This window comes from Triturus cristatus, chromosome 5_2, assembly GCF_964204655.1.
Source record: "Triturus cristatus chromosome 5_2, aTriCri1.1, whole genome shotgun sequence".
Classification (NCBI taxonomy): Eukaryota; Metazoa; Chordata; class Amphibia; order Caudata; family Salamandridae; genus Triturus; species Triturus cristatus.
Genome location: NC_140588.1, coordinates 781,299,548 through 781,310,605, shown reverse-complemented (window position 1 = coordinate 781,310,605; position 11,058 = coordinate 781,299,548). Strand labels below are relative to the sequence as shown.

The 11,058-nt window shown below is 49.3% G+C and overlaps 1 protein-coding gene across 1 annotated transcript in view; it reads left to right on the top strand.

The window, feature by feature from the left end:
• Positions 1-9,995: 9,995 nt before the first annotated feature.
• HS6ST2 (heparan sulfate 6-O-sulfotransferase 2) overlaps positions 9,996-11,058 on the top strand; it is a 920,644-nt gene continuing 919,581 nt past the window's right edge. The window contains exon 1 of the mRNA XM_085607898.1: positions 9,996-10,696. Coding sequence (XP_085464024.1) covers positions 10,176-10,696 — 521 coding nt within the window. The 5' untranslated portion in view covers positions 9,996-10,175. The remainder of the gene's footprint in view (positions 10,697-11,058) is intronic.

Sequence of the window (11,058 nt, the reverse complement as noted above, 5' to 3'; positions counted from 1 at the left end):
GACATATTGAGCTGTCCATACATAAATAACTTAAATAATATCATATTAACATAAAGAACAGATACTTCCTCCTATCTATAATGAACATAAATACATACATCTTACTTCATGGATGCCGAAGATATAAAGGAATGGGTATGTAGATGGTACACCATAACCAACATCCCGGGGATCATCTTTAAGCCGTTGTAGGTGCTAAGTGCTCAACAAGGGCCCCCCAGATCTTAATGCCCAATCTCCGTTTCTGTAGCCCTTTAAAATGGCATATAAGCTAGTTTCCAGTTTACATATAGCATATAGTCTTCCTCTCCACATTTCGAAAGTGGGGGGTTCTTTCTGCTGCCAAAGTGATGCTATTCACAATCTAGCCACCGCCATGGCAATAAATACTAGATACGTAAATGCATACATTTCCTGGGTGTGTATGCCATCTTCCAGGACTCCCAAGAGCATAACTGTAGGTGTAATCACAATTTATGCCCCTGCAACCTCCGTCAAAAAGACTTGCATCCTATTTATCAGCTGTCTCAGCTCTGGGCATGCGAAAAACATATGACCATTATCGGCCTGATCCATCCCACAGCGGGTGCATTTGTCCTCATTTAAACCACCCCATCTTGCAATTCTTGCGGGAGTATAGTATAAGTTAAACATAGTTTTATACTGTTGTGTTTTAAGGCTGGAGGATATCAAAAGTTTATCAGCCAATGTGATAGAGGCTTGTAGAATATTCCCTCCATGGGACAATCTGGTGTTCCATTTTACGTTCTGTGCCTCGAGATCATCATTTTGTATTGTGCTGAGAATTTGATATAGAATACCAATCTTTCCCTGCCCCTTGACTACTTCTAACAAATTACTTTCCTGAGCCAAGCGCACAGCATCCCCTCTTTTTAGCAGAGAGTCACGGATCTGCAGGTGTTTAAAAAAGTCAGTTTTAGGGGGGTCATATTCGGACATCAGCGAAGAATAGGCCCTGACACCGCTACTATCCACTAAGTCTCCGAAGGTCTGAATACCCTTACATCTCCATCCGACCATAGTAGCTTCAGGAAAGATAGAGGGAAGCAATGCTGAAGAAGAGGTGGAAGTACAGAAATTAAGCCTGCCAATCTGCAGGTATCTCTGAATCTGAAACCATGCCTTATGAGCGGCTTGAACCACCTTAAAGCGAGTTTTTTTATAAAGCGAGTTTTTTTTATAATAACTGGCTCAAGAATTTGAAAGAAGCTCCTCTCTACTTTGGGGCACATTAGAAAAATATACGGGGATTCATATACCATAACCTCTCCTTCCCCAACCAGTAAAATTCCCATTTGTTGAAGTACACATGCCCAATAATAAAACCGTAAATTGGGGACTGCCCAGCCCCATCGAGATCATGGATGGGTCATATATTTCATAGCTCGACGGGGTTTACCCTGAGGCGACAGAAAGCTACTACATATAGACTGTAGTTTCTGAATTTGCTTCCCTGTATGTTCTAGGGGAACCGCCCTAAAATAGTACAGGACCCTTGATAAAAATATTAATCTTTAAGACATTGCACCTTCCCACCATTGACAAGTGTAGGCCTGCCATTCTGTGTAACTCATTTTTAATTTTCCACACCATGGGATCCCAGTTGGACAGTACCATTGTGTCTAGGCATGCATTAAGACGCACCCCTAAGTATGTTGCCTCCTCCTTAACTCTAGAATCCTTAAATAGTGCTTGGTCTGTGCATCTTACCTGTGTCTTGGCCAAGTTTAACTTATAGCCGGAACTTTTCCCAAATATAGTTGCTAATTGTTCAATCTCTGCCAAAGACCTGGCTGGATCCGGCGAGACTATCGCTATATCATCTGCATATGCTAATATATTAACCCGTTCCTGCCCAGGCCTCACGGGCTCCATATTTAAACTGTTCTCCAACAGGTTCAGGAACAGATTAATATACAGGGCAAATAACAGAGGGAACAAGGGCTGCCTTGTCGGGTACCCCTCGATATAGGTACGTGGTTAGATTCAAGCCCAAACTCGCACCGCTGAAGATCTATACATAGTTCTAACCACCTGAGTAAAAACAGGCCCAAAGCCTTGCCACTGCATAGTTGCCCATAAAAATTCCCAGGAGACACGGTCAAACGCCTTCTCTGCGTCAAGTAATACAACTCCACATGGCACTTTTCGCACATTAGCAGAGTCCAACAAGGCAACTACTCTACCTATGTGATTGACCGTGCCTCTTCCTGGAATGAAACCATGCCGGTGGACAGAGACTATGGGATTTATCACTCGAGAGAGTCGTGTGGCCAGTATTTTTGCATATTCCCATTGCAATTTAAAAGTGAGATAGGTCTATACGACCCTGGTGAAGTGGGTGGTTTGTCTTTTCTTTTAAAGATAATAATGCTGGCTACATCCCACGACGCTGGGGCCTCCCCCTTCTGTGCTTCCTGAAATACAGCAAGTATATCTGATTGTATCTCAGCTAGAACGGCTTTATAGAGTTCCAGTAGGAGCTTATCGGGGCCAGGAGCCTTCCCTGTCGCTAAAGAGCCAACAGCCTCCAAAAGCTCTTCCATAGTTACAGGCTCCTCTAAATATCTCTGATGGTCTTCACTTAACATCCTCTTATATGGATCTTTATAGAGACATTCTGTTCTATCCTGACAGTTAGCATTCTCTGAATATAACTCCTCATAAAAAGCCCTAAAGAACTCCATGACCTCCTCCGGTGTTTCTACTATTTTACCTGTCGAATCTTCAATTGCAGTGATAATATCTTTAACCTCCTTACACCTAATTTTCTTAGTCAGGCATCTACCAGTTGCCTCCCCATACTCATAGCACTCTTTTCTAAAAAAGGTAGTATTTCTTTGCTATATCTTTAGCCCACTCCTCGTTTATCCTAGCTTTACAGCGAGCAACCTCCATCTGCGCCAGTGAGGTATCTAATTTTCCCTGGACCGCCTGTATCAGGGCATACTCAGCACGCATAGCTTAAAGCTGACAAGCTAGGAGCCTATATATATATATACAACTACCTTCTACCTTCCACTAACATTAACAAAAACTAATGCTGACCCCTTTCCTAAGGTTTGATGTCTTGTAAAAATTCTTTAGCTTTTATCTCGGATGTGAAAAATGTTGTCTTGTCCTTATATATTATCGTTAGTTTAGCTGGGTTTAAAAGAAATGCTTGAGCACCTTTGCCCTGAAAAGGATTAATTAGCTGCCTGAGCTGCCACCTTTTTTCCACTGTAGTATGACAGTAATCAGGACGGACAAAGAACTCAAACCTAGACCCCTTTCTCTGTCTGTCTGGCCTAGCCAAGTCATACAAAGCCTGTCTGGATAGATAATTTGAAAGACAGATGAATATAGCTCTAGGTCTCGAGGTCTCAAGTCAAAGAGGTGTGGTGCAGTGGCCAGGGCGACTGACTCCGGAACCTGGAGGCTCATGGCTCAATCCCCGGTGCCGGCTGCAGATCAGCCCAACACCATGTAACATTGGGCAATAGCTCACTTAATCTTCCCGACGGCCCCCAGCGCCTTGACACCTCCAGGTAATTGTTCGCGCTTTACAAATACTGGACATTTACATTTAAAGTGATTCGATCCTGAGCAGTTACTTTGCCGAAAGGGGAACCAGTGGCCTTGTTGTATCTCTCCGCTGTGTCAGTTCCGGGAAGGCTTCTGTGAAAAGTTCCACCACAAACTTTCGGCGGTCCGAGCCTTCAACACCTTCAGGCACACCAAGTATTCTTAGATTATTGCGACGGAGGTGATTTTCCATATCCTCGAGCTTCCAAGCAATATCACTCTTCTGCGTCGCCAGTGCGTCTGTGGTGACTTTCTGTGCAGTCATCTTATCTTCGAGTGTGGAGATCCTGTTCTCTGCTTCAGAGATCCTTTCTGCGAATTCTGAACAGCACTTGGCCACGGAGTGAATTTTGTAGTTTTCGACAGGAACCTTGAGTTTTTTGGCTCTCTGCCCGGCTCTCATCTCTATGTGAAATAATTGTCTTGTAAAAAACAGCCAGAGAGATATCACCTGACTGTTCTGGCGGATTGTGCTGTTCTTGTCTCAGTGTCCCCCCGGCAACTGCGCTTGCCCCCTGATTAGTAATATTCAGCTGCTCTTTCCCGGTAGAGATACCAGGATCCACAGGTGCTCCGTGTATAGATAATAATATTTTTTTTCGTACTGCCCCGGGGCCAGATACCCAGATACGATTTCCTGGGGTCTCTTTCGCCTGATGTGTACTGCTGGTTTCGCTCCATCGACTGTTCCGGGAACCTGAGGGGCCATCAGATTTCTGCAATGACTCATCCCCGATGAGTTGGAATGGTCAGAGAAAAAAAATAATCACCTATATCTGTATCCGGTGGCTCTATAACTTGGTCCCTTCTATTATTTGGTTCTTGCCACCAGGCGCTATAGTAACCTCTGTATCTTGCCTAGTGAAATCGAGGTCTAGGGATGCAGCCCCTGATATAGTCATTATATCCTGTGTCAGAGTCTGTGATTCTTGTCCCACCAGCCCATCAATCCCTGGAATATACAGCGGGGGATTACACAGGAAATGTTCCTACCCCCCTTGCACACTATGTCCCGAGACCCCTGCATTCCCAAGGCTCACCTCATCGGAATACGTAGAGTGCGCAGCCTTCTCCATCAAGCCTCCATCCTGTCCAGTGTTATTTCCCTTCCTAGCCGCCAGAAAGATAGCCGGGGTAGTTCTTTTCCCTGGACCCAGGGACCTTGAAGGGCTGCCACTGTCCATAGCCGCTCCACGTCGTTGTTTTACCTGGGTGGTTTCCGGGGGTTTGATTGAAGCGTTAGATTCTCCTTCAGGGCGAGTATTTCCCCCTCTAGCATTCCTTGGCGGCATCCTTATCCAAGCCGCTCCACGTCAGTCCCCGGCCAAACGCCGATGAGCTCCTCGAGGGAGACGCCAGAACAGTTGTACGCATGGGCCTAAGGATCAAGAACCACACGCCGCTGTGCAATATGCCATGAGTGGATCCCACAGCATTTCATGCTTTTTTAAAGCATTAAGTCATCGTTATGGTATTTCCATAAACCTCTGTGACGTGCTCTCTTATGGGAGATGAAGAGGAGATAGGTTGCGAGTGCTCACTCGGCCAGCAGTGCGGCCTTCATCTTGCCCCCCCTAGTTTTGATGCTTATGTGGCCCAAACGCACATTCTAACTGAAATAGTACGAACCATATGACAAAACTTCACACGAATGGGCTAGTAGGTCTCCACTCCAGTGAAAAAAATAAGAATGTCACAATTATTTATTGACAAAAAATGGAATGTTGCCAACACCTCTCTATACACTAAGGTGCCGATCACGATCCAGTAAACAATGTCCCCGTACGACTCGTATCGGGTCTTTTTACCATACGAATCGTACAAGTGCCGTACGAACTGGCAATCACGATTCGCATGGTAAAAAGTCCATACGAACCGCACTGGGAATATTTCCCCACACGTCCTCGGGTCGGAAAATGTGTCCGACACGTCCTCGTACGATTCACCGTACAAACGTGAAAGGTGAACTCCGACCGGGGAATCACGATCCATCCCGGGCGTCCGAATGTACAACCGTATGGTGAAAAGACCGTCCGCACCGAACTCCCATAACAACCATGGAGACGTCCAAACAGGTGCCCGGTACGTGCCGTACCCCCCCAGCCCCCGTAGGTACGCGCCGACCCCCCCCAGCCCCCGTAGGTACGCGCCGACCCCCCCCCAGCCCCTGTAGGTACGCGCCGACCCCCCCCCAGCCCCCGTAGGTACGCGCCGACCCCCCCCCCAGCCCCCGTAGGTACGCGCCGACCCCCCCCCCAGCCCCCGTAGGTACGCGCCGACCCCCCCCCAGCCCCCGTAGGTACGCGCCGAATCCCCCCCAGCCCCCGTAGGTACGCGCCGACCCCCCTGTGTGTACACCCGTGTACGGTGCGTACCCCCCCGTGTACGTTCGAGTCGAACCCCCCCGTGTACGCTCGAGTCGAACCCCCCCGTGTACGTTCGAGTCGTACCCCCACCCGTGTATGTACGGAGCGTACCCCCCGTGTACGCTCGAGTCGAACCCCCCCGTGTACGCTCGAGTCGAACCCCCCCGTGTACGCTCGAGTCGAACCCCCCCGTGTACGTTCGAGTCGTACCCCCACCCGTGTATGTACGGTGCGTACCCCCCCGTGTACGTTCGAGTCGAACCCCCCCGTGTACGCTCGAGTCAAACCCCCCCGTGTACGTTCGAGTCGTACCCCCACCCGTGTATGTACGGTGCGTACCCCCCCGTGTACGTTCGAGTCGAACCCCCCCGTGTACGCTCGAGTCGAACCCCCCGTGTACGTTCGAGTCGTACCCCCACCCGTGTATGTACGGAGCGTACCCCCCCGTGTACGCTCGAGTCGAACCCCCCCGTGTACGCTCGAGTCGAACCCCCCCGTGTACGCTCGAGTCGAACCCCCCCCGTGTACGTTCGAGTCGTACCCCCACCCGTGTATGTACGGTGCGTACCCCCCGTGTACGTTCGAGTCGAACCCCCCCGTGTACGCTCGAGTCGAACCCCCCCGGGTACGACTCGAACGTACACGGGGGGGTTCGACTCGAGCGTACACGGGGGGGTTCGACTCGAGCGTACACGGGGGGGTTCGACTCGAGCGTACATGGGGGGGTACGCACCGTACATACACGGGTGGGGGTACGACTCGAACGTACACGGGGGGGTTCGACTCGAGCGTACACGGGGGGGTTCGACTCGAGCGTACACGGGGGGGTTTGACTCGAGCGTACACGGGGGGGTACGCACCGTACACGGGTGTACACACAGGGGGGGTCGGCGCGTACCTACGGGGGCTAGGGGGGGTCGGCGCGTACCTACGGGGGCTGGGGGGGGGTACGGTGCGTACCGGGCCACCTACTCTGGTCGATTCGCGCCGTACTTCGCTTTTGCGGCACTTTTTGGGTGCCGTGGAAATATTGCCGTCCGGACTGCTGTCGGTTCGAATCGTAATTCCTGGTTCGTGAAACGCTGCCTGAAAGCGTCCCGACGTCACGTCGCAGCATTCCCGGATCACATTCGTATGTATATTTTCGTCGGTCGGTGTTTTTTACGATTCGTACGGAAATGGTGTTTCCGTGCGAATCGTAATTCCATGTTTGTACAGTTTTACGACCGGGTACGAGTCGGACGGGGAATTCGCTCCGACCGACGGTTCGTACGCGGTTTTTAACGGATCGTAATCGGCACCATAACCTGTAACAAGGATGGTAGTCTACTAGCAGTGCAATGAGGGCACATTTAGTGGAGGCATGGACCTGTCCTCCGAGAAGGAGGACAGGTCCAGGCCTCACCATACACAGTAGATTAGTGTGAGGTTATGATCAAAATACAAAAGATAGGATACCTGGACACTCAGGGCTGGGGAACATGTCTGTACATTATGCAGGGGACAGTTCTGTCCTAACTCTTTTTTCAGTCCTAAAATTTAACCCCTTCGGTGCTCATGACGGAACGGTTCCGTCATGAGCCACGGTTGAGCTGTGCTCATGACGGAACCGTTCCGTCATGACCACGCCCGCGCAAGATTCCGTTAGCACAGCGGCGGAATCTGCGCAGCATGGAAGGGGTTAAAAGCAAAATCAAAAGCAAATATATACCTCAACTCACCCACAGGTTGATGAATCATAGACAGTGTTAAACCTCAATTTCAAGAAGCAATCTGTCCCTGAGAGAAGGCACCCCACAGCATACCAAAATACAGTCAATTAAGTAAGAGTCCATTCAATGAATGAGTTCTAGATCAAGAATACATTTTAAAAGATTTATTACAAAAATTCAAAAGGTACAGTACAGAAATCAGAAAATCATCGACATGAAGTCATATGCCATAAAAGTGCTCAGAAAAGGCATTACAAAATAATGTTAAAATCAGAATAATTCTAATTCCCATTTCAGCAGCAAAATCAGTAGAGAAACAGAAAGCATCCCTAAAGGCATTGGAAAGTCTTCTGGCTCATCCCCAAATTCATAGGTTTATACAACACATCTTCTCATAGACTAACATTAAAATTTCAGATTCAGCATGGTGTGAGCAAAAGAATTACATTCTTAGCAAATAATAGCACAGTTTTATGAAACGTCATATTGCCTTAGCACCTAATCCAAATACATGAATATTGATTCTGCTACTCTGTGTTAATGTCATCCAGGGATGTCAGGACAAGCTAGTCAAATAAACACCAATGAATGGATAGGGTATAGTTAGCTAGCAGAAGGTCCTTGAGAAAAGAAACATTGTTGTGACCATACTGGAAAATGTTCATCGAGAACAGCAAGAACAACATGAATGGAAATAAACAAACATGACTTTGCTTGACTGTGTGCTACAGAAAGAATGAACAATGTATATGCAGAAGACATCCATTTTGAACGAGATTGTAACTAGGCCTTAGCTAAGGCCTACTTAGCAATAGCCATGAAACACATATGTGCTACAGGAAATTTGTTTCAAGTGCAGTAGCATCATGTCAGTGTGTACATATAAAATTGAGAATAAATGTATGTACTACATGTTGTTAATAACAAAAATATAAAATGCACAAAAACTCCAACACTTTGCTCATGTATTTTTTGAGGGTTTACCATTTCATTAATGTCATGCATTAAAACAAGCATTGGCAAAGGAAAGTGTTTTGTCTTATGTGTAGTGGATTCGTTTAAAGGAGACTTTAGAACTTGTATTGTTTTTCTGCCCAGACTACTCAACTAGTAGGCGGTGTTGGATTTTATCACTTTGTCCGAATTTGGGGATTAGAGAGCATAAGTTTTCCCTAAGAATATTAAAAACCAACCTAAGGTGTTTGCCCTCTTCCATTACCTGTTGCCTATGTGAAAAACCAGGGCTACATTTAGCGTCTCTAACGGCTAAACATGTGGTGCCACTGTGTTTATGTGTGCAAATGCAACAAAATGTGCATTTTTAACGTTGTATTTTCATTTTTCCTTTTTTGAGTCAGATTTCTCTGTACATACATACTATAGTTAAGGTTGTTTTTAGGTGCAGTCATTTTTCTCAAATGTATTTATTGAATTCTGATTAAAAATGTTTTATCATGGTCTACTTGTGCGCTTTTAATGGCCTCGAGTCGAAATAAAGGTTTTGAACGATTATGGGACGTTTATATTAAACATTACAACAAATGAACAACAGGGGCAGCAGGTGAAGAGAAATGCAGGATTGAATGAATGCGGTGATGGTGTCATGAGGAATAGTGGATATTTAGTTCTGAAAATTGAGCAGAATGAAGCTTTGGTATCATTTAAAAAACTGCAGGAAGTTTGTGTTGATCCTTGGTTTCCAAAGTATTGACAAATAGCTGTGATCTAGAAGTTCATTGCTATTTGGAGCAGCCCAGTGATGGACAGCGTAGCTGTGCTCCAGACAGGCACAAGGATGCCAGCCACGGGCGCTGCTTCCATTGAAGCAGCAGGTACAATGACACTGAGGTTCAAGGAACCGGGCGATGGCTGGATTTCACTTCAGAGAGGGGCCTAGGGGCCCATTTCCTTCCTTGTACACTGGCAACGCTCCTGGTGCCAGCCTCTTCACAAAGGTTTGGAACGTCCACACACCAGACAGTGTGGAATCACAACCTCTGAGAGGCAGGCACCTGTTCAGAAATAAAGCACTTAGAGCGTCAGCAGCGTTAGGGGAGTGAGAGATCGAGGAATAGTTGTTCCCCGGTGACCAGGGTATTAAACAGGGGACAGGTAGAAACTGCAATCACGGCTGGGGTGAGGGTCCTGGGGTCAGTCAGAAATTGTCTAGGTTATAAGGCAGGGGGTTAGTAAATAGCAACGGGGTCTGGTCGGGAGGGTGAAGGGGCTCACATTGGGCTGGAAAGGGGCGGGCGGCAGGAGGAGGCGTGGAGGGGGCGGTGCCGAGGCGCAGGGCTGGAGGGGGTTGTTTATACGCTTCCAATGGAGGTGAGAGGGGGAGGGGTTCCAAGGCGCCGCTGTTGCCGAAGCCCCGTCTAACAGCTCATTCCCATCGCCGGGGAGCCGGGCAGCGGGGAGCGGAGCGGCGGCCGCAGCCCGATGCCGGACGCGCAGGCATGAGAGCTGGGAGCTGCCCCTCGCGCGTGCATCGCCGGCCTGGGCTGCAGTAATGGTCCTGACTGCCGGGCGGCACGGCCGGCTGCTGCTGGCGCTGGTAATGGTCTGCCTGTTCGCAGTGCTGGTGCTGCAGTACGTGTGCCCGGGCACAGAATGCCAGCTGCTGAGGCTGCATGCCTTCAGCTCTCCCTCCATGGCAGACCCCTATCGGACCGAGGACGACACCCCCGTCAGGTTTGTGCCCAAGTTGAATTTCTCCGACGACGACCTGCTGAGGAAGGTGGACTTCAACATCAAGGGGGACGACCTGATCGTCTTCCTGCACATCCAGAAGACTGGGGGCACCACCTTTGGGCGCCACCTGGTGCGGAACATCCAACTGGAGCAGCCGTGCGAGTGCAAGGCCGGCCACAAGAAGTGCACCTGCCACCGGCCCGGCAAGAAGGAGACCTGGCTCTTTTCTCGCTTCTCCACGGGCTGGAGCTGTGGATTGCACGCCGACTGGACCGAGCTCACCAACTGCGTCCCGGCCGTGGTGGACAACAAGCGGGAGGAGCAGCCGAGACCGTCCAGGTGAGTCTCCTCCGGTGCACCTGCACCCGGCCACCCCGAGGGAGCGGGTCCCGCCGCAGCGTGGGCAGTGTAGGGCCGCTGCACTCGGTCGTGTACGAATCACACTCACAGCAGACGGTCCTGTGGTGCTACTGTGCACCATGGGACACTAATGAACCCCTCGTGCTGCGCGCTGACCCAGCGCACCAGGGAGTGCAGTAGACTACATCCCAGGGCCATGCGTTTGCACTGCAGACTGTCGTGCGTTGTTTGTGTTATCAGTGATAGCAGAGCCATGCTCTGACGGAGCATGCTGTTTGTCGGAGATCACACCTAGGGCAGAACGGGACGCAGCTGTAGCGCCGACCCTGCAGAAAGAGGGA